Source organism: Protopterus annectens, chromosome 9.part0 (assembly GCF_019279795.1).
Source record: "Protopterus annectens isolate FY-2018-M chromosome 9.part0, PAN1.0, whole genome shotgun sequence".
Lineage (NCBI taxonomy): Eukaryota > Metazoa > Chordata > Ceratodontiformes > Protopteridae > Protopterus > Protopterus annectens.
In genome coordinates, this window is record NC_056743.1 from 300,988,001 (window position 1) to 301,012,942 (window position 24,942).

At 40.4% G+C, this 24,942-nt stretch overlaps 1 protein-coding gene across 2 annotated transcripts in view; it reads left to right on the forward strand.

The window, feature by feature from the left end:
• The window catches only part of CD151 (CD151 molecule (Raph blood group)), a 598,783-nt gene that overhangs the window by 543,674 nt on the left and 30,167 nt on the right, over positions 1-24,942 (forward strand). For both annotated transcript variants that reach the window (XM_044082884.1, XM_044082882.1), the window contains exon 7: positions 4,422-4,508. In XM_044082884.1, the coding sequence (XP_043938819.1) occupies positions 4,422-4,508 (87 nt within the window). The remainder of the gene's footprint in view (positions 1-4,421; positions 4,509-24,942) is intronic.

Sequence of the window (24,942 nt, forward strand, 5' to 3'; positions counted from 1 at the left end):
TACCCAACCAAAAATTAAATGGTTATAGCAAGTGATTAACACAGTGTTACAACACAGACGCATACTGGATCACAAAGGTGCTAATGGAGGTGTAAACAAACAGCAGTAAGCATGTGCATACACTTACAAAATTAACAAAGGCACAGCAGAAGTCAAAAGCCTAGCCAGTTAACATAATTGATGGGAAATGCAGTTAAGCTATCACTGTCATGGGATTAAAAGCACATAATTTTAATGCATTTCTCTGCTTTGTGAAGAGTTTGTAGACTTAGTAGCTCTGCTTAATTATAAACAATTTTTTTTCGCAATATGCATTGTATACTCAGTCAAAAGAATAAATAATGCCTCTGGCCCACTGACCAACTTGCTACCAATCTTCACAATGAAATGCCCAACAGTATCAATGTTGCATATGTGCAACCCAAATTATAGTTAGAAACACTGCTAGAGAAGTATGAAGGACCTTTAATAACATTTCCTTTATTAAAAAAAAAAAGAGAGGCAGTATAACCTTCACAGCAACACAAAGATCTTACTTGACAAAAAGTCAGACAGGTGAATGTGAAATGATGCCTTAGGCAAAAAGGGGTTCCATGACACCTCTAACCCCATGCTTCCCATTGCTCCTCTCCCATACTCATTCCCCAGTGCCTCCACCCCTAGTTCCTCATCACAGCCTCCCCATATAATCCAGATTATTTTTAACCTCCTCTGACTTTTTTTAATTATTCAGATACAGAAATATGAACCTGGATGTCTTTATTATAAACAATTTTATCTTCATTTTAATAAATGACATGGAAGCTTTAAGAAACGCAGATGGTGTTATCTTAGAAATAAAAGGGAAAGAGAATAAACATATGTAGATAAACACAACAAATAGTAATATGAGGGATGGATTTATAAAGAATGAAAAACTGAAGTGACTGGAATCAGTAACAAAACAGTGAAGTGGGGTGCACACTGAGTTATAATGTGAGAAAAATAAACTGGAGAAGATGCATTCACAATCTTGTACTGGTTGCAGAAAATTACTGCAGACAACATGGATAAATCCTCCAGTTGCAAGAGATGCATTACATGGAGCAAGTACAGACAACAGTACAATAAGAGGTAAATGGTCCAAGACCATACATCTCAAATGCCCCTGATTTTGCAGAATGTTGATTTTTTTTTTTTTTTATCTTTTGACTTGGCCCTCATAACTTCTCATGTAATCAGTGGTGGTTACTGTCAGGTCAGTAATGTGATAGTTTACACTTGCATTACCATTGTTTATAAGATGCCCGTTGATGAAAAAAGTCTTATTTTAAAGGAGTACCGCACCCACAGACTCAAAAAAACATGTTTAAAACATCATGGCATGATGTTTCCTACACTTTAACAGCACTCTGGGATTATTTACAGGATTTTAAATATTTTTATATGTAATTCCAGACTCTGACCACCTGGAGGCTGGCATATTGACGTGGTTTGGATAAATCAGGCTGCCATCCAGTATCCCAGAAATCATTGTTTGGCTCAAAAATGTTACATCATGCAGGCCTCCGTCTGCCTAAAGTTCCTGTCATTTCATAGGTGTTGCATGCGTACAAAGTACTGAGTAAAATAGAACAGTGTAAGTAACATTCACTGCTGCTGGACGACTTCTTAAAACAGAAACAGTGCAAATGCCACAGAACACACTCAAAGTGCTGTTTACTGCTGCCTTTTTTTCTAATTTAGTTTAAATGGCACTAATTTGTGAGACAATGAATTCCAGTCCATTTACTTCTCCCCTCCCCCATAACACTTAGCTTCCCTAGCTGTCAAAAGTCCTGAGGGTAATTTGACCTGGTAATTCCATTGATTGGCAGATCTCAGCAGGGTGCTTGACTCATGTAATTTAATCTTTGCTCTAGCATTTCCTTTGTTAGAGGGGACATTTTTTTGCTGCACTATAACCATGGCCTTACTTGACTGCAATCACATCCAGTAAGGTCTTGCACCAAGGAGCTAAAGAATAAAACATTTACACTATTAACCAGTTTAGATCTTTATTAATTTAAGTGTTAAGGTATCACTTCATGCTTCCACCTTGTTAAAAATTGAGATTTACATGTGCAAAGTGTGTTGGTATGCAGTGTTTGCCTTCATATGTTTTTACTCCACTGGTTGGTTTGCAAAAAAAACTTTTGCAGTGTCCCTGGATTTGTCTTTGTACATACAAACCACATTGCTATATTTTCCCCTTCCTTTTTCTTGTGTCCAGAAGTCACTTATAACAAAGTACATTTTTTATTGATTTTTTTTAAATAAAGGACATCAAGGTTAACTTACCTTGAATCAGATAATGGATGCCACTGCAAAGAATCACTGTTGAAATATTTGTGCATGGACAAAATCCCTTACAAATCTATTTGCCAGCCTCCAGTTCAATTGGTGCTATGGCTTTAATATATTGGTGTGTTTGCTCATGCCTTCCAAATATCTCCACCATTACATACCACTTTTGCAGTGTAGTAATCACCCGACATGCCCATACAACTTTAGCCATCAATATGCAGCTACTCCTGTTCATGTGAGTATGTGAATTCATTTTCAGACTTAAGGTGTGGAAGCTGCACTGAATAATTCTAGGTGCTTGTTCAGGTTTCACATGGTGCTTGCTTAGAGCTACTCTCATATTAAGCCACTATGAATATGTTGCACTGCCACCTCTGATACCAGGGTAATGTTTTAATCTTTCTATTCCCGCACTGCACACTAGCAGTATCTGGTGCAAATACAACAGAGACATATGCAAGCAATACACCACCTAAGCATCATTTGCCGTGCAGAATGTACAAGTATGCATACCAAATTTCTGTGTTTCCAAACATCGGTGTTACTACACTACTACTGAATAAAATGAACAGCACTCAGGCTGGGGGAAGGACAAGGGAGCCATGACATCACAGAATGGGTGGGTCTTATTATTTTAGTTAGAATCAGATGACGGCTGTGGTGATGTCACTTTGGGGGAGGGAACTGATTAAAAAAAAAAAAGTACCTGCACTGCCTGGCCTCGATGATGTCAGTAATTGGGCGACTCCAGCAAGCTTTATTCAAACGTGAGAGAATCATTTTGTAAGTGAAACCATCACAGTATGAGAAGGTAGGCTTCTGTTACAGAAGTAAGGGGAGTTATAAAAATTGTAAATGCTTTATTGTTGTTGCTTTACAGAGGACAATGTAAATAGGGAGGAAAAGGGCCGTGAAGTTGAGGAATACATTAGAGAAACCTGTTGTACTCTAAGTGCATCACAGTGCTGTATAAAAACAAAATGTTTTATTTCTATGGACTTTGTGACAGTTGTTTAAGAATATTGCTTTTTTCAGGAATCCCTAAAAAATGGACTTGGATGGTTTGCCAAACAATGTGTTACCAATTAGGTAGTGGGGATTAAATTTGAGGACAGAAAGAGACTATGGTGCATTAAAATAAGTGTCCCACTGTAAGAAAGTGGACAAGGCAACAGTATGTGTACTTTCTTTCCTGTTGTGAGCTGTCACAGCAGCAAACAACTCAAATTACCTTTGCTACTTTGACAGATATGAAGGGGGGTGTTTAGGGGGAGGTGAGATGAGTTTGATTACAACTCAGGCATAATGAAAGAATGAAAATTGGCTACTTTAGAAAGAAAAAGAAGAAACAGGCACTGAAAATACTCTTGTGTGATTATCCCAGTTTGTAGTCATTGAAAAGGAAGAAATGGTAATTAAACCTGACTGACTGAAAGAAAGAAGGGTATATATGGAAACACATGTAAAGTCACTGCATTGGCATGAGCTTAGGGGCTATGATGTAATATTTTAAAGCCAAACACTGCATTGTGAGATACCAAGAAGTAGACTAAAAAATCCAGATGCTAACCCCATATGGGCAGACTCTGGAATTGCATTTAAAAATATAAAACAAAAAGGAATACAGAGTCCAAAACACTGTTAAAATGTAGGAAACATCAAGACATGATAAAATAAACGTTTTTTTTTCAGTCTGTTGGTGCGGTTCTCCTTTAAATGTGATCTAAAGTTCAGCTTACACTGTTAAGTTTTCAGAGTGTTGCATCTTTGACATTCTCAGAATGGTGTCATTTAGTGGTTGTGTTTTCTTTTGTGCAAATCTGAATGATTGATTGCTTTGATAAGTATGCAAAGTCAGTGGCTCTTTGAGTGGTTATGAATACCATGCAAAGAAGTAAAAATTCTCACCCATATGGTTGTGTAGAAAGGTACGAAGAACATGCCCTTTGCTGGCTGCAGGACATTTTTGTGTCTAAATGTTTATTCTGTGTTTTTTCATACTTGATTTATTTTTACAATGCTCAGGGCATTAAGTGGTACAGTCATTTTAAAAAATGTGCATGAGTAAATAACTCTGCCTTTTTTTTTTTTGCTAGGGTGGCTGTATTACAAAACTAGAACAGTTTATCCTGTCCCACCTACAGATTGTTGGAGCAGTAGGAATCGGAATTGCTTGTGTACAGGTAAGAATCATCTGAAAAGTGGTCAGAAAGTCAAATCAGCTCCATCATTCCCTCTCTCTCTCTCACACTCTCTCTCACACTCTCTCTCTCACACTCTCTCTCTCACACTCTCTCTCTCACACTCTCTCTCACACTCTCTCTCTCACACTCTCTCTCTCACTCTCTCTCTCACACTCTCTCTCACACTCTCTCTCACACTCTCTCTCTCACACTCTCTCTCTCACACTCTCTCTCTCACACTCTCTCTCACACTCTCTCTCTCACACTCTCTCTCTCACACTCTCTCTCTCACACTCTCTCTCTCTCACACACTCTCCCTCTCACACACTCTCCCTCTCACACTCTCACACACTCTCTCTCTCTCTCTCACACACTCTCTCTCTCTCTCTCACACACTCTCTCTCTCTCTCACACACTCTCACGCTGAATCCCAGAGATAAGTGCTCTTTTTCAGGACCCCGTCTTCTTTTTCTTGTTCACATCATTCTTTCATTTCACTTTACTGTTTTGCTTTCCTCTGTAGCAATTTTGTTTTTGATCCCTACATTGCCTTAATTCAGAAAAAAATCCTTGTTTACTGTCCAGTGCCCCATGTATGAACCCATATACGACCTTTAGGATGCACTTTTAAAAGCAAGAATATTGCTGTTAACCAGTTGTACTGCTGCATTATATGAATACGTTGAATACAAAGAATATACTTTTTAGTGTAGAGCATGCTGATACCTTTAAACTGTGCACATCCTGTACCTTTGTGGGTTCTCAGTAGTTGCATTGACTTGTTGGTTAGGCAAGCTATATTTTAACTAATCCATGACCCTGCCTAGTTTCCCGACACAAAAACAACAGTATCACCCCTTCTCCAGCAGCACTACGTCTGCAAAAGCTCATTTGGCTGTTTGAACTGTAGTTGTACTCCTAGCAATAGTAGTGCCTTAGCCTTGTGGAGGGAAACCAGTAAAAACAAGCTTTTGTCAGGACTCTAGCTCAGTGAACAATTCATTTGTGTAACAAATTCACAGTCATAAACAAGCAAACCCTTCTTGGGAGAGGGGGGGACCTCTGTCCCCTTAATATAGTTCACTCCAAAGTTGTTAAAACTTGAGACAAGACCGTTATCCCAGTGTAGTGACCAGTTATACTTCTGACAGCATATAAATCCCACTTGTTAACTTGATGTGATATACCATGAATATTTTACAGAAAGGGACTCTTCTTCCACCGTGTGATATTTAAAACAGTATATACTAAGTGAGTCAAACTCACATAGCAATTGAGGAATTAAAAGATCATAGAAACTGCAAAATCAGAATAGAACAGTTAGCAAAAACTCAAATTTTGACTAAACAGAAGCGCTTCACAAATGCATATAAAGTGCAGTGGTATTGCTGTCATCGCAGTGTATTCATGTACTTTGACTATTCCCAGTCTGTGGTATATTTTGTTTACTGTTCCTGAGTTAGCACTTTCCTTGTCTAATTTACAAATATATATTTGTGTTTACTTAGGATTTAATGTGTGGCTGTTCTATAATCTGACATATGTGGTAAGTGCTCCAAAGAAAGTGTGACTTCCTGCTATGTCCAGTTATGTAGCACAGATCCAAACATGTCAATGATCCAGTAGTAAATCACTCTGAAGTGTAAGCAAAACAAGTCCTCTGTAAAACATCTCTAGTTACTATTTTATTATACAGATCAAAGTGCATGCGTTGATTCGGGAGTTAGGGGTTTACAAGTGGAAGTACAGTTATGTTGAGTTTAGGATACTCCCAATTCTCTCTCTCACACACACACTTTCAGAGGCAGCTGTGACACTCAGGGCTGTTAGCTCTTTCAGACTTCTTTCAGTGTTTACCACATCCTCAGGGGAGATTAGATGTTGGATTTTTGTTTCACAAAGCCAGGATGGCTTGGAGGCAGTTTCTTGGAAGACTCAAAGCTCTTAATGTGATTTTTGTTGTTGTACAGCTCTTGTAGCAAAGGGGGCTTCACTGTTTGGTGTGTTAAAGTTGTACTTGTGTCTAAAATGAATGAGAGAACCTAGAGTTTGCTGCTGTAACCTTTTAGCTCTGATTTCATACCTCTTCAACCTCTTAGTTCAATAAATCTGGACAAAGACTAAAATAATGGGGGAACAGAGGCCAAACAATAGGGACAAATTTTTAAATATTGCTGTTACAATCCTCCGTGATTTTACCAGGAAACCACAAATTTTATGAGGAACAGACCAAAAACATGAGGCAAAAATATGGACGTTCTGTGAACGTGTGGACAGTTGAGAAGTATGTCGCCCATATATTTATTTCTCTGGCTCATGCTTGTGACAGTAAGACCGGAGAAGGTTAGTGGAGGTACTGAGTCATTACAGATCATCTGGATCCTTGCTTATTACTCCAGGTATGTGCGTGGATGCTGTTGTCTGCCAAACAAGGTTTTATGGGTTTAATTCTGTGTCCCCTGCCCATTTTTGCTGTATCCTAAAATTAGTGTCATTTACTGTGGTTTCTCAGTTATGCTGGTAATTTAGAAAGTTGTAAATAGTACTGAATCTGATACTGAGGAGGAGCTGTAAATAGTCCCGAATCTCATACTAAAGAGTTATAGGTTCGTCTTTGACATAGAATAGGCTTTCTCCACTAGTCTGAACTTTGTCTGGTATCACACTGTGTTTTGTTACAAGAAGGGTTTTTTTTACCCATGAAATGGTAGACTGCTCCTCCTTTTTCTTCAGGAACACTAAAGAAAATGCCCTTAAACTAGTGCAAAGGTAAGCTCTGTTTTGGTTACTACGTCTTGGTTTGCATTGTGGATCAGTGGTTGATGACCATAACAGTTGTCACATTATGCCCCATGCTTTTATCAGATTTGTTTGTAAACATATAGAAATAAAATCCTCCTAAAGGGACCACAGTGACACCAAAGAGGTCACTATGTTTTCCTTTTTCTATTAATTTGTGAGTTATGTGCTATTCTGTTTGAATGAGGTCCATTTGTTTGCTTCCATACTTCTGATAGGAACTCATGGTTGAGATGGTACAGTCTATTTCCTGTTCTAATTTTTATCTGGGCTCTCCCAAACCATTTCAAATATTATCAGATTTTCCATTCTAGCAAATTTCTTTCTTACTGGGGGTGGGGGGGGGGGGGGGTTTATGGCCAGCCCTTTTCACTATAATAGCCTTCAGCCATGGTTTCCTATTTGTCTCCTCATTTCTATGGTCCTGTTTGAGCAAAGACAACCTCTGAAGTGATCTGCCTTTTGAGGATGTCTTCCCTCTAGATGGTGTGTTTCTTGATGGATATAGAAGTGGTTTAGGAACCTCTTTCTCCTTTGACCTTGGTTGGTGCCAGACGAGAAGTATATCTTGCAGGTATTTTCTTAAAGTAGATATGTTATTTTCTAAGAATAGTTTGCATTTCAGAAGAGCTGTTAGGCAGCTAGCTTATAATTTAGTATTTCTAGTCTCAAGCAGTTGTATTTGTGCACCATTATTTACAGTTTATTGAAGCTCTAGTCAAGATACATTTATAGATAGTTATAATTAATGCAGGTACTGAGGCATATTTAAAATTAAAATGTGAACAGGGAATCCGTTCAGATAGCTTAGTGATTACTGCAGTAGTGACTTCACCTTGAAAGGGCAGATTACAGCAGATATCTTCTCCATCCTGAGGAACACATGAAAAGGAGGAGATGAAAACAGGAAAGTATGGCCAAAGAAGAGAATTCATATGAAAAAGGGTGTCCCTCCAGCAAGAAGGGTGACTTAAAACACTGGCAAACCAGATAAGATTTGGAATGTGCTGGGTATCCGAAATGTAAGCAAAATACATAGAATAGGAAGCCTTTAGTTGTGAATGAATACAGAGAGGAGTAACAAAATGAGTAAAATTTAAAGCATTGCAAAGGGAAGGTAAACATTGGACTAGGTACTTACTGTTTCTTACGGTAATAAACCCTAGGACATGGTGGGGAGCACCAGCATTGAAGGAAGCCATTGTTTTAAAGAAAGAGACTTCCTGTACAATCTGGGTTTAAGTGGTTCTGACAAACCATTAAGGAAACTGGTGCAGAGTGATATTAGTGATGTCCTTCTATTCTCATGTTGCAGTATTCTTAACCTTAGGGAGTTGCTGCCTGCAGCTCTGGACATCCAGCCAGTAAACAAAGTCTTGAAAGCAGGGGTATGTGCGACGTTAGAGGTTTGTCATCATGACGTTGTCTGGTAGATGTAATATGTGGATAGGATTTGTCCAAGGGATGTGTCTTGTCTCCTGTATTGTTTGATATCCATAGTATGTTGAGGCACAGCAAAAGTTTGAAGAGCCTTAAGTGGCTTTGAAATGCAGTTTGCTGCAGAATGTTAAGCAGCTCGGATGAAAATCAAGACTTCCACATCAGAGGTGTTTGTTTTCCTTGCCAGAAAAGAACCTCTCTCTGCAGTTGAGTGGGAGAAACTACCTAACTTGCAAGATTAAGGTATCTTTGGGCTTGTCTTCAAGTTGCTGTAATGGGTACAGTGGCAGCATTTCTGCAGTCATGTATTACTCCAGACTCTGGTGTTTGAAGCATGTATTTCAATTTTCCATTCTGTTTGTCCTCACTTTCACATGAGGTCATGAAAAGTGGGTGGTTATTGAGAGGATTAGTTTAAATACGAGTGATGGAAATAACAATATTGTCAGTTGAGATAACTGTATTGTAATAGTCTCAGCTGTGTGGGTTATAATTTGCTAAGGATATGTCCAATGGTCAGCTTTCAAAGCTTCAGGGTAACTTCCATGCTACCCCAGTGCTTTTTTCCTACAGAAGCACTTAGATTATATGGGCTTTGTGGAATTGACAGGTAAATGTCATTTCAAGGTTAGGCAAATGATTTTTCCTTGATATTAATTATTATTATTTTTTATTAAATCTGATTACTTCTATGCTAGAAAATGTTTTTGTGGACTTTTCATTTTATGGAAGGTATTCTTTTCTTGAATGCTTCTGTGGTGACAGTGTTTAAAAAACAATGTTCTGCATAACAGTTTAGTGTGTATTGTGGTGGGGGTTCGGGGGGGGGGGGTCAGAATCTGTTGGTTTGTGTGACTGCCTGGAAGAGTTTACCTCAAAACCTTAATTTTCCCATCGGAAGGTCCAACAACTCACCCGGGCTCCACTAACTGCTTACTGAGGTCACTTCCACGATTAAGACATAGAGCGGTTGTCTCCAGAATTTTTGCTTCCCCAATCTGCAAAAAGAAAGTTAAGGAGTCTTTTGGTGTCTGTCCAGCTTAGTCATTGCCTCAGACAATGGTGGGTGACTGCTGTGGGTCAGATCAGGTTCTTTGGACTACCCATCATTAACTCCTGGTCCCTCTGTTGCAATGAATCAAGAAGCCACTAAGGACTAATAGAATGACGCATCCTGTGTAGCTGTACAGTTGCCCAGGTGAGGGGAACTGCTGCTGCTTAGGGAAAGGAGCAGATGAAGGGTTACTGCTTATGTGAGATAAGGTGTCTGAATCCCAGCCTAATATTCCTGTCATGAGTTGCCCTCTTTCCAGGGAGTCTCCTAGAAAGGAAAAGCAGAAACTTAAACAGGTGAAACAACATTTTTATCTCTGGAAAGGGATGCTTTGCTAAGGGATTGTTATCTGCTTTTAATATGTTAAGTCATAGTTACATGCTGCATCCTAGTAGAAAGAGGGAAAAAAATCCCTCTGACAGTGATTTCCAGTCAGAAGAGCAGGGAAGGTTAGTGTAACTCTCCTCAAGTTGAAGATTCTGAGGAAAGGGCTTCTTAAGAATTCCCTCCAGAGAAATTTATTTCAGTGGGAGCAAAATTAAATCCCTTTATCTCAGCAGAATTATGATTTGTTACAGCTGGAGTTCCATCAGCCTGCAGCTTTTCTTCATTTGAGGATGTTTTCTTTACAGCTTGCAGTTATGCCTGGAAGTCAACCCCATGTCTCCAGGAAGTCTGATGGGTTATATAATGTACTTCAGACACACAAATACTTTTCTTCCCTTAAAGTAGAACCTGGAGTGATATCTTTATCCCAGCATTATAGTGCTAAACATATTGTGAATGCCAACCCTGTTCCCTCCAAGGATGGGAAAACTTTTGACACGTATGGGTAGCGAGTTTATTCTTCTGCTACCTTAACTTTCTGAATTTTTAATTGCCAGGTTTGCAAGTTAAATATTTTTGCTGGCTCATGAGGAAGTTAGCCACTAACTTTTCATCTCCAGAAGTTAAAATAGCTTTGAATTCATTAAAGTGCTCTTAAGACACTGCTGACGCTATTTCAGAAACTGCTGCCACTGTTCCAGTTATGAGAAGATTTTCTTAGTTCAGTCTGAAAGCCTTCTTAGATGTTAAAGCTGAGATTTCAAATTCTCCCCTTCACAAAGGTGTTCTATTCTTCTGCTGCAGAGGTCTTTTAAAAGGTTTGTGGGACAGGAAAGTGAATTGGTCACTGACTTTTCAATCTCCATTTTCTAAATTCAGTAAATTTTCCTTCTCAGGTTCTTATTCCAAGAAGCAGGGTAAGAAGTCTCTGTAATGAGCCAACAAGCAGTTTCAAAGCAGTGGCAGGGAGGATCTGATAAAAAAAAAAAAAAAAAAACCTGGCAGAGGCCTTCGACCAAAGACATTCCAAAACATAAAAGTGACTTATTTGTCCATTCAAGGACCCTCCTCATTCCCACCCTGGCAGTCTTGCAAATCTTTCCACCAGTCCAGGCTTCCATCTTCCGCTGTAGCATCATTTTTTTTTTTCAGACAAATAGGACACTCCTCATATTGATCACTGCTGCAGTAGCCTTAGCTATATGTGTTGCATCCTGTCAAAGATGTAACAGCCAGCCAGCTTGCAAAGCTTCAGGGCATCTTCCATGCACCTAAACTGTCAGGCAGCTTGAGATGAGCGGACTAAAAGACAAGTTTGAGCGCAATGCTTTTCCGAAGAGTACACTCCTCTGAGACTTTAGAAGGTCCTGTTGATTTGTGCTTTGCCTTTTCTGGACAGGCATATTGCCCTTGGGGGAACTTCCATTTAATAATTTTATTTTCCTTTTCAGAAAAGTTATTGTAAAGCTAGGATTTTGTGTTTTAATGAACGACACAAGATTTTATTTTTAAATGGGAGCAGTCCTTTTTCCTGTCAGTTTAAAAGTCGATTAAAGTAACTGAAAAACATTTTTTCCTCTGGAGAAAGTTTAAAATACGTTGCCAGCCCACAAATGTTTTTTATTGTGTCACTCTGGGGGGAAAAAAGTGTTTTTTAAAGAATTCTTGTTTTTGCCGACATATGCTGCTTGTTTTCCCTGGCAGAGATGCACCATTTTCGGCTTGACCATGGAACAAGTCTGTCAGTTCCACAGTCCGTCTTTCTGTCGACCACAAAAATTAAAAGTTAAGCAAACTTTGTTTACTATCACAGAAGGGCTAGCATTTTGCCTCAGCTACAGTTGGATGACTGTGCCATGTCCATTAATTGTACCTTAGATCACTCTTCTTTCATCCTGGATCCCTCTGGTGTAGCACCTACAACCACTATGGACCAGCGGTTACCATGTCCCCTGGGGCTGTTGGGATCACCTTGGTAGGCAAGGGAGAGCCACTCTTGCAAGTCCTGGGAGAGGGAACAGGGAGGGCTTCCCTGTTTAGTCAGAATGTTGTGCCCATCCATGAGGAAGCTGATGCTGCCATTTATAACACTGTTCCCATTTTTCATGTCAAAAAGAAGCAGAAAACTAAACGTATCCACTCCTCAAATTTCCTTAGGAGTAGTTTACTTGGTCTGGCTTGGGGTTTAATTCAGGCTGCTGTTCCTCCTTGTAAAGTAGTTTTCTGGTAAAAGAAAGATGGACACCTTTCCTGATGAGATTCAAGATTCTAAATCTGAGCGCAGGAGGATGAAGTGACTGATTCAGACTGAGGAGAGTTCAGTTTCTGAGAGTCCCTTTTTTTTTGGGGGGGGGGGTCTCGTTCTCTGAGACTATTTCTAGAATGTGTCACTGTTTTCAGTGGGAGAACGCTGAAGTTTCTCAGTCCATAAAAAATAATACTATGAACTGTTAAGAGGGAATCTCCAGATATTGCACCCATTCCTCCATTTCTGCCAGCTTTAGAGGATGTGTTAACTGCCTGTAATTTGCCTGACAGCCAGCTGTCCCTAAAAAGGCTGTATGCACTCTTCCCAAACCTGATACAGCAGCTATAGCTTTAGTTAATCCTTCTGATGCTAAACACTTAATTCCAATCCTACTTTTTCTAATAAGGATGGGAAGATTATTGATAACTATGGGGAAAAAAGTGTATACTTCTGCAACTTTGATTTTCAGAATTTTGAATTGTTGGTCTCATGTGTTGAGGTTTATCCTGACTAACTGTGAAAATATGAGCAATGTTTTGTCTGCAGTTTTTTATACGAAAAAAACTGCTTTAAATTAACTTCTGTTGTTCAAGTCGCTACTCCTTGTTTATCGTTCACATATGACTTGGCTAATACTTCTTCCAATGAACACTGATCCCCTTTTGAAAATGTTTGCATGGCTGCAGTCTAAGACCCACCCAGATGATAAAAATGAGGTTTTAAATTCTCCTTTGGATAGAGATTATTTTTTGGTCGCATCTGCTGCAGAGGTGATGGGGGTAAACTGAATCTCTAAGCTTTTTCTGCCCTCCTTTTCCAAATTTTCCAAGAGAATCTGATTTTGGTAAGAAGCAATAAACAGTTTTAACAAATGCGGGTAAGCCAACATTTAAGAAAAAATGGTAAGGGACTCCAAGAAAACTTCTAGGAACTCCCAAAACCAAGTTCAGTGCAATAAGTCATAATGACTGTTGGAGACTTTGCTCCCCCCCCACCCCACCCTGCACCCTCCCTTTTTTTTTCTTCTAGAAAGTCTGCATCTCCATTTTTCTTTTTATCTGCAATTAGTGTCAGACAAATGGATTCTCAAGATCATTCATCAAAGTTACAGAAGAAAATGGGAGGAAATTCCTCCTTTCCGGGGTGGGTAATTCCTCATCCTCAAGACCAGACTCTCTCCTTTCCACCTGTCCTTCATTACATGCTGTCTAGGGAGTGATAGAACCAGTTTCCCCTTCTAGGTGGGAAAGGTGTTTTATTCAAGGATGTTTGTGCCAAAGAAAGAAAATACCTGTAGTCCAGTTTTGGATCTTTCTTTCCTAAAATCTGTTTACAGTAGTGTCCAAATTCAAAATGGTGCCACTTTACAACATTTTACCTCCTCTTACTTATTCATGTTTCCTAGTAGCACTAGATTTAAAAGGTGCTTATCACATTCATAGTCATCAAGACTTCAGGTGTTTCTTATTTGTGATTCAAACACAAAGACATTATTGGTTCTCTACCTTGCCTTTGGAACTATTCACTGCACCAATAGTGTTCATAGTTAGAGTTAAACCTCATTGCAGGCTGCAGGGTATCCACATGATGTTATGTAGTCCAATCTCGCCTACATTCTTACCTGTGGGTTCGGAGCCGAATATCGGCTCTGACTCTGCCAACTTTTCTAGCTCGACGTCTTCTATTCGCTGGGCTAAGCAGGTATCCCATGCTGCACTGCTTCATATCCCCAGATCTCGTTTGCTGCTCGTGTAGCTCAGGCGTGGTCTAGCTCTTGGCTGTGGCCAAGTACTCTTTTCTTCCTTTTGGAAAAAAAATTGTTATAAACAAAAAGCTATTTTCATAGCTAGTGTGTATTTAGTGTGGTTTTTGTTTTAGGTAGTGTGTTTGAGGTTTGTGGTATCCGGCTTGCTGTTCCACGGGCTAGGCCCATTTTAGTTAGAGGACCTAGTCTTCTTTTCTTGTATTGTTAGAGCTAAAACCATTTAAGTTAGAGGTTTTAGAGTAGTTTCCTTGGTTATTCTGCTCAAAAAACGTTTTAGTTAGAGGTTTTTGGCGTTTTTTGTTTCAGTAAGTGTTCGTCTGAGGGTTGTGTGCGGCTTTCTGTCTTGTTCCCACCTTTTGTGGTTTGCGTGTCTGTGTCCTTTTCTGTCTGCAGTGACTTGTACTGTGTTGGGTTTTGTTATTGCTTGCTGGGAAAAATGTCTAAGGATTCCAAGGGGCACAAACCTTCAGGTTTTAAGAAGTGCTCTAAGTGCGGTTACAAGATGTCCATCACCGATGGGCATTCAATTTGTGTTTATTGCCTGTGAGCCATTCATCTGCAGGAGTCCTTCAGTTTCTGCCATGCTTTCAGTCCCAGAGTACTCCAGGAAAGAAAGAATAAGCTGATTTTAAAGGGACTCTTGAAACCCTCTTTCGAAGAGGCCATGGATTCTTCTCCCAGTGCAAAATCTAAGTCTAAATCGAAAAAGAGATCTCCTGCTCCTTCAGTTTCCTCGGAGCCTCCAGAGAAAGTCACAAAACTTGCTTTGACCTCCTCGGCTCCACTGTCCTCTGGGCCGCAGGAAGTGTCAGTGTCGATGGATCCGGCATCGGCTCCAATTATTTTGGAAACTCTTTGGAGCCGATCGCCCAGTCTTAGACCAGGTTCGCCTGAGAGGAGATCTCGATCTCCATCCCTGTCCTCCAAATCCTCCAGGACCCTTTCTGATGTGGATGTTGATAGAGTGGTGCAGAGGCTCCTCCAGTCATCGGTTTTGGCGAAATTGTTTTCGGCTCTGGCCCAGTCGGCTCCGGAGCCTGTCCCGACCCCTTCTTCCATCATTCCTCCTCCGAGTGCATCTCTGTCTTCGGAGCCAGAGTGTTACGTGCTGTGTGATGTTCCTGGGTCTGCTCCGATGGCCCCTCCAGGCCTATTGGTACCGACATTGGCTCCGACCCTGTCGGCTCCGTCCATGGGGTTCGGGACTCAAGATTCTTCAGTCAGGCCCGAGGGGGACATCTCGGGACATGTTTTGGTTCCGAGTCTTCCTCTCGGTGCCTTGGCTCAAGGGACCCCGACTCCTATCTTGGTCTTGGAGGCTGGCCGGTCCTCTGACTCAGGGGGGGGGCTGCCTTTGACACCATGCGGACTGCGCTGGCCAGATAGTCAGCTACATCATGCGGGTCTGTCTTTCTGTCCCCCACCACTCCGGTGAGAGCCTCTGATCACCCCCTATCTGTAGACAGCGGAGCGCCAAGGCCTAGGGATACCCCCACGAGTGGTCCCCAAGTTTCTGAGGGCCCTTCAGAGTTTGTGCCTGAGGAGGCCCCTAGAAAGAAGACGTGCAAGAGGAAGCACATAGACTCCCAGGATGAGTCTCTCACCTCTGATACTGACCTCGAGGAATCAGAGGGGTCCCCCAAGTCATCCTCTGATGATGTTTCCTTCTCCGACATCCTGGAGATACAGAAACAGAGGTGACTGGCCATCCAAAGCCCCCTCCGAGGAGGAGTCTGTTTTCCTTAAGGCCTTTGGGGCTCAGCCCTCCACCTCCTGTGTGTCCCCACCCTTCGAGCTCCTAGATTTTATTTGTCGGAGGGTGTGGGAGAACCCTGATTCTGTGGAGCCCGTACCCAGGCGTCCCAACAAGTTTCTTTCTGCTCCCCCAGGTAAGGATTTTCTGTCTAAAGGGGTCCCTGTGAATGCTATGGTGGTGGCGGCGGCCACTCAGAAGGAAGTAGCAGACACTTCTTCCTCCATCCATCCCCTTAACAAGGAGTCTAGGACCATGGACCGGTACGGGAGGCGTACCCTCTCATCAGCAACCTTTACCTTACGGTTGCTGAACTATGTCTCATTTCACTCGGCTCCAGAGAGCTCTCATCAAGGAGTTGGGAGATACTCTTGTGGGTAACATCCCTGAGGTGGTAGCCCAGACAGTTAATGCCCAGGTGTCTACCCTTAATTCCATCATCAACTCCTCCATGTGGCTCATCTCATATGCAGCCGGTGGAGTGAGCAGGGCAGCAAGTTCAGGAGTCGCCCTTAGAAGGCAAGCCTGGCTGTGCCTTTGTCATTTCATGGAGGCCTTCAAGTCTTCTTTCACTGACGCCCCCTTTAATGGTTCTTCCTTGTTTGGAACCAAAGTGAAAGACACCCTTACCAGGTGCGAGCAAGATGGAAAGACCCTGTCTGCCGTAGGGGTCAGTTTTTCCCTTCCCTCTAGGCCTTACCCCAAGGCCCAGTGGGGTGGGAAGATGTGGTTCAAAAAAATCGGAGGTTTTTTCCTGCCACACAAGGTGAGTCCCCCTCCAGAGGCAGAGGAGGGGGAGGTTATTCAGGGAGACGCCATCCTAGGGGCAGTGGGGGCCCCCCGCAATTCGGGAGACCGATTCCTTTCGCGGGCTCTCCATACTCTCGTTCTTGAGGGAGTGCCCGACTGTGCTTATCTGGAGCCAGTCAGGGGTCGAATTTCGTTGTATCCGGAAGCCTGGAAAAGCATCACCCAGGACCGATGGCTATTACGAATAATTTCCGGAGGTTATGTCATTCCATTTACGTCAGACCCCCCTTCAGTCAGAAGAATCCTGGACGTTCCACCCAGTCAAAGGGATCAAGCAGCCTCAGAGGTTTCAAAGCTGCTAGAAAAAGGAGCCATCCAGCATGTCCCCTCAGACCAAGTCGGATTAGGGACTTACTCAAGATTCTTTTTGATGCCGAAAAGAACAGGGGACCTGAGACCTATGTTAGATCTCAGCCGACTGAACAACTATGTACAGAAGTCCAAGTTCTTTATGGTCACACTACAATCGATCTCCCATTGTTGGGAGAGGAAGTATGGATGTGCTCCATCGACCTCAAGGATGCTTACTACCATGTCAAAATGGACAGGGCATCCAGGAGTTACCTACGCTTCCGGCTGGGAGCCAGTCATTTTCAGTTTCGAGCCCTGCCCTTTGGTCTCACCACAGCCCCCAGGGTGTTCACCAAATGTATGGCGGTGGTGACTGCTCACTTGAGGCATCAAGGATTCCAAGTGTTTCCGTATCTGCACGACTGGCTCCTTATACTCTACTTGGGCTGTCTCTACATGTACAGCCTATCAAGCTATATTATCGATGGATGATGTGCTGCAGCTACTTGGGCTTCTCACACATTTGTTTCTCATTACAAATTGGATGTGGTATCTAGGGGCAGGTCGTACTTTGGTTCCACAGTACTCAGGAGTATTTTCCTATGAGCCACCCAGGATGTAGGTGCTAGGGACGCTGTCCCATGGGTAAGAATGTAGGCGAGATTGGACTACATAACATCAAGAAGTTATGTACTCACCATAACGTTCGATGTATGTAGTCCATCTCTCCTCACATTCTTACTTGCCCTCCCATCCTCCCCCTTCCTGGAGGATCTGGAGGTTAGGTTTCTATTTACAGAGTTCCCTTCACCTTTGGCTTATTCCTTTTTTACCTGGAGGTTGTGTATGCATGGGGTATGACTGAGTATTCGCAGCAAACTAGATCTGGTGATATGGAGCAGTGCAGCATGGGATACCTGCTTAGCCCAGCCAATAGAAGACTTCGAGGTAGAATAGTTGGCCGAGTCAGAGCCGTTATTCTGCTCCGAACCCACGGGTAAGAATATGAGGCAAGATGGACTACATACATCGAACGTTATGGTGAGTACATAACTTCTTGTTTTCTTATTTAGATGTCTTGCTTATCTATGCAGCATCTTTTTCAGTGTCAGGAACCCCCCTCCCTTGGTTAAGATATCTTACTGAAACTGGGATTCCAAGAAGACATTCAAAAATATTTCTTGACTCCCCACAAGATTGTGTTTCTGGAATGTCAGCTAGGCCCCACCATTCAGAGCTTTTCTTACACAGACAGGAAAAAAATAATTATCTAAATCTATTTCTAGGGTTTTCAACTCCTATTTCAGTCACTGTGATGAAATACCTTGGGATTTTGGGTCTCATGGCTTTTATGATTCTCATGATGCCCCTGCCAAGACTCCACATGAGAAAGATTCAGGGATATCTGAAGTATTTTTGGTCCCGGCACCAACACCTCTTGTCTTGTCATATGACAAACCAGTTGGTGGCACACAAAGATATCCCTAAATCTAGGCCTCCCCTTCTCCCTCCTTGTTCCAAAGCAGTCAGTCACCACAGATGCCATGGACTTTGCTTGGGGATCAGTTTCAGGAGGTATAAAAATGCAGTGTGTGTGGGTCGCCAAGGATAGATATAAGCATACAAATATGAGAGATGCTTGCTATAATCAAGGCACTCAACTCTGTGGATCATCTTTGGTCCCTGGGACCTCTGTAAGATACCACAGTTGTGGGGTACATCAACAAACAAGGGGGAACCAGGTTATATCCCCTCTGCAGACTAGCCATGTTAGCTTGGAATATGGTTTCACTGCACAGTCTCACTCTACAGGCATCCTGCTTTCCATCAGAGCAAAATTATGTGGCGGACAAGAACAGACAATCGTGAATGGAAACTAGATCAGGGTGTCTTCCAAGATTTGATCCATCTTTGGGAAGTTCCGCAGTTAGACCTGTTTGCCTCCTTTCTGAGCAGTCAGCCTGCAAGATTCTGCTCCAAGACTCCATGCAAGAAGTCATGGAAGATGGATGCCTTTCCTTTTCCCTTTGACAGGATTACTCCTGTATACGTTTCCACTGATATCCACGGTACTTCTGAAGATTCATAAGATTCATAAGAAATCCTTCAAGATCATTGTTGTGAACTCCCTTCTGGCCCAGGCGACCGTGGGTCTCCCTTCTTTGGTCAGTGGCCAGGGACAGTTATCACAAGCCTACTCAGAGTGGATCAGCTTGCAAAAGAACACCCAATCACCAATCAACTTTGCCTGGATGATAGGGCCTTAATGCCTTTTAGGCATCTGTTCACTGAGGATGTGCAGTAGATATTATTGGAGACAAGAAAGCCTGATAGCAGAATGTCCATGGATCCTCCTCTTTCAATGCATTCCCATGTCAGCATTTTTTAAAGGATTTTTGCATAAGTAGCCTCCAAGAAAACCGGCGGACCCTCTTTTGGATCTTCATTTTTTTGTTAGAGAAGTGAACAATTGCTCTATCTGAACCAGCTTACCTGGCTGATCTGTGGTTCTTAACATAGAAAATAGTTTTACCGATTCTTCCGACCTCTGTAAGAAGGGTATCCGAGTTGCATACTCTTATGGTGTCAACCCTTTCTCATTTTCCACAAGGACAGGGTTTATTTGAGAGCTAATACTTTTATGCCTAAACTGGTATCTGAGTTTACTTTAAACCAAACTATCTCCCTTTTTTCTTTCCTGAATGCAAAAATGAGGAAGAAAGGATACTCCATACAGACCATCTTCAGATCAGTTCATTTTTTTTGTGAAGGTAAGAAGAATGGACAACTTTTGCCAAAGCAGACTGTTTCCAAATAGTCCTAAAGCTACTACCTTTAGTTATACTCACTGCAACACAACTATTCCAGGCAGTGTGAAGACCCAACCTAACAGTGCCTTGACTTCATATTTGGCTTTTTGTAAAGGGTCGGATTCTAGAAGTATTTGGGAATCTGCAGCTTGGTTCTCTGCATACTTTTACAAAGCATTACAAGCTTAATTCCTTTTACTAGGTCTAGATTACGCTTTGCTAGGATCATTCTCCAGGGGCTCCTGGACACTCCTCTTTCCACCTCCCAGATGTAGTCAGCTAGAGTAATCTACCCATATAGCTGTTTGTTTCATATAATCATTTTTTGGATCATTTCACATTGGAGTAAGGAGATATCACCCTTTAAACAGTTAGTTTTAATGCATAGGCTTCTTGTACAAGTGAAACCACAGTTTACTTATTTGCAGTTCGGTAATTATTTCATACATACAGTACATGAATGATTTATCCTTTAATGTATAACCAGTGCAGGGGGGGTCTGCTCAAGAGTAAATAATGGTGAAAGATGTTTACCTTATAAAAACTTAATGCTGTGAGCAGCTAACAACCATCACCTCTTAGTTCTGAATTAGATTTCTTCAGTCTGTGTTTGAACAAGTCCTCTTACCATATAGTGCTCTTTCTTCAACCTTGAAAAAAAGCACTAATTGATGCTGAGCATATATGTAGTATGCTACAAGCTAGCAGTTAACTTGCTACTTTTAACAGCTTGCCTATTAGCACCATGCACTTAACAGCTGCAGTGTGTGCTTCTCAATGGTCAGTGTTCCTGCACACCTGAAAGGAACTGTGTTATACTGAGTACATTTGCAGTGCTCATGCATTCAAATGCAATTGTTTTGGGGTAGTTTAACTTTATTGCGATTTACCATTCCCTTTTGTGAATAACTGACTGTAATCTGCTCTGTTTCATTGCATGCATGTTCTGTGCTTTTGTTTATTGTCATGTGGTCATTAGACTTAAATATTTCCTTTTAAAAGGTAATAGTTCTGGGTTTTCCAGATTTGGGCCAGCCTGTAATTCAGAGAAACATTGCCACTGAATCTCTGTGTTGGTGTACACGTTTTCCCACATCTACTTTAATTTCATAGATCGTGTACTTAGATGATCACCTATATAATGTGCATGTACATGCAGACTGTAAATATTCTGTATAACATTGCAGTTCTAAAACAAGTAGTTTATAGCTATTGATTATTGTACAGTCAAGAGGTGAATCACTTATATTTGAAATTATCCTTCCATTTTCAGCAACTAGCACAAACAGATTTGGTGGTACTCATCCTTTTGCAGCGGGTGTAACTATTTTAAAGCCAGAGACTGAAGTGTAGTTGCTGATGTTTCTTTGCTTCAAGGCTCTCAGAATTCTTCAAAATAATTGTCAGTTCTCTTCCTTGACTAATGTGGAGAGGGTCAATTTTTGATAAAAACCTAACAGTGGTTCAAGAGGTAGCACACTTGTCTTTAGTGCTGGAAAGGCAGAAGCTTATCTGGCAGTTGTAGGATTAAGGCCACAAGCTGTTAAAATGCTTTTTCCTGATTCCTTCAGCCTTCATTTGCCTACTGTGTGACCTTGAGCAAGTCAGTTAAACCAGACAGTGCTTTGAGACAGTGGTGAATTTGGGTTCGGCTTATTAATGGTCCCCCTGGAATACATGCCTAATAACTACCCATGAAATCTAAGAAATAAAAAGCCAATTTGTGTGTAAAAAGATACTTGTCCCTAGATTGTAACACTGTGCTGCTTTTTGCCTCTGTTTATGTACTCTTTCACTGGTGCTGCCATTCCCTTTTGGCGTTCAACAAATAAATTGTCTGCACCATACTTCATTCTTAGTTTACAGACTTACATTTTGCACAGTGTGAAGATGGCAAGTTGGAAACTTCTCTGCATATTTGGACAGCCATCTGCTGGAAGGAAGAGGAATTACAGTTAAGTAGTTTTAACCAGACCCTTCTCTCTCTCTCGCTCACACACACACAGCCCACTACGTGGGTACTTTTAGAAACATAGTTTATAAAGAGAATAATATTGGCTCTCATTCAAGTCAGTGAGACTGAAAAACTGAACAGAGCTTTGTTGTCACAAGGCTTATTTTGAATGTTACAAGAAAAATGGACAGAGTACTGAGTTTACTCCAACAACAACACAAAGTACCAAAATAGTAAAATAAAGAAGTTGCAGAGTTCCATGACAGATTTACCTTTTATTTATACAAAAAGAGTAAGCGCTTTCGCAATCTACCCAGATCGCTTCTTCAGACTGGATTACAATGTCATCTTATCTAACCAAGCATTTTAAACCTTCAATCATTAACACATTGCAGTTAATCACAGTTACCCAATTAAAACATGGGAGTGGTTCCCTTTCAATAAAAACTTTTTAAAAATGCAAAACTTCTTACTTTGCCATTCTTTTGTGTCAGCTTATATCTAAACAAATTACTTATAAAAAACAGCTCAGTATATATGATACACTAGAAATAAAATGTTACTAAAATAATATTAGCCAAACATTACCTATGAAAATGCATGTATGTATATGTGCATATTATTATAATATAGGCCTAACTAAGCTAGATTACAACCATTTGGCAGACAAAATTCTTAATTTCATTTAATATACTTAAATTCATTATAAATATAGACGTAAAGCAAAGGCAACATATTATATAATAAGGCATGGATATATTTAAATGTCATATTAAAAACAAAGCACGACATTTGAAGCACTAAATGTTTATTTAAGGAAGGGTTTAAGTGATACTGCATCATTTATTCCTGGATGTTTATCTGCATTTAATTTTATAATCCACTTCTGTTCTAGTTCTTCAGTTTTATTTTTTACATTCCCTCCTCTAAGGCCTTTCTTGACTACCTCAAGCACAAAGAAATTAAAATTATGATCTTTCCCTTATTTTGAATATGTTTGGCTAGAGTATTAGTTTCTTTACCTGTCTCAATGTCTCTCATATGTTCTAAATACGTTCTTTTAGCATCCTATTCGTTTTACCTATATAGTATGCTTTGCATATTTGACAAAAACTGAAATGTACTATGTCAGTAGTTCTACAGTCTGCATATATATTTGCTTCTATTTTAAATTTACTCACTGGATGAAAAAAGGTAGTGCAGGAAAAAATATATCTGCATGCTATACATTTTCCACAGGGGTAAGTACCTTTCCTCTGTGATATAACTTCATGTATAGTATGTGATTTATAGCATAGCTGCCTTTTTAAAGACTTTTTATTAATGAAAGAAAAGTGTGGTGCAGAGTCTATTACAGTTTCTAAATCCTTGGATCCAGTTAGTGTTCCAATTCTTTTTAAAAACATTACAAAACGCATTTATATCACTGGCATAAGTAATAGGAAACCGTAGTCTTGTATCATTGTGTTGTCTATCCCTTGTCTCTTTATTTTCTATTCCCTCTGAGAAATAAGGACGGCCTTTCGTTCCTCTTACTGCCAGTGTTTCATTGACACATGCATCTATTTCAGAGTTGGAATATAGCCTCTGCTAATAAACTCATCCTTCAATATTTCTGTTGCTTGCTTAAGTTCACTGTCACTGTTGTATATTCTCATATTCCTAACCATCTGTCCTTTTAGGACATTTCTACTGACATGTCTGGAAAAAACTTGAATACCTAGATGTGAAAACTGAAATGGAACTTAAATCTGGAGAACAATGCTTCCACCCAGTGGTCAAAATGTTTAATTACAACAAAATATTCCTTAAAACTTTCCGTGGATTCAGATAAATGAATGTGGCAATATCTAAATCAAATAATCATTGTAAATAGGTATGAATAATGTAATAAATAGATATATAAATATATAAAAATCAATATAAATAGTGTATATAATAAATATAACAATATAATAAAATATAGTCTTCCTATTAAATATATGAATGAATTTAAAATACAGTTGTTCAAAGGTCAGTGAATACATTAATACCATATGAATATATTATATGGATTAAAAGATAGCATATGAAGATATATGGTATTCACCATTTACATGTCGTCACATGGTATTACCTTTGAGTTCATGCAGTTTTTTAGTAATACCTTCTTTTCATATTAAAATTTATTAAAACTTACTTCACTTTTAATGTTTTGTAAAGGAAAGAGCGAGGTTCATATACATATTCATGAGGAGGCATTTTTCTTTGTTATTGGGTGTTTTAAAAGTTTTGTCAGTATATAAATATGGGTTAACAATTAATTGATTTGTCTGATGTCTGTTGTTTTTCATGACGAAAAACGTGGTGATCTGTCAAACGTTTAACATTTTTGTTTAATAAATTCCAATTTTTTTATCTGCTGTCCAGTGCTTTAGTTAGTCCTCTTCACGGTGTGTATTTTGTTTATTAGTTATTGTTTGCAGTGTGCCTCACGTTTTTGCTTTTGTTTATATGGAGGGAGAGGAGAGGTTTTCCCCGGTCCGCATGGACACAGGAACATCTAAGGGAAATGAGCTTCCGGCACTCATTGGGCAGCTGAGTCAGTTAGTTGCCTTGATGACTCCCCTTTGTGGTTCACTTACATGTCAGAATGGTAATGCATCTCTTCCTGGCAACCAAGACGCCTTTGCTTTGAATGGAGAAAAGGCTGGTGAAAGTACACATGGATAGGTTTATCGTTTGAATTCTAGTCCTAAAGGAGTGACTGACACTGGACCCGGAGGGGCTGACAATTTTCCAAATATCCTTATTAACAATCAACTGATAGGAATTTAAAAGAGTACAATGGCGTTCAGGAGAACAACCGCAGGACGACAGGGGAACAAGGTGACTGTTTGTATAACGTTTCATCTCTGAATGACTGGCTCAAACAAAAAGTTGAGCTTCATGACAGATTTGTCAATGAAGAAGAATATGTATGTACATACGCTGAAAATTTGCATAAGTTAAATGATCTGTTATTCAAGTTTAAAATTTTAAATATTGATAGCACTTACCTGAAGGAATGCCTTCAGGCTAAAATAGTACCTAAAGGTTTACGAGTTTATAAATTTCCGAATAAAGTGAAAGAAGGCACAAAGTTTCATGAGACGTTATTGAATATGTTTGATGGGTGGGGTTTTGAGCTCTTAAGAGCCATTA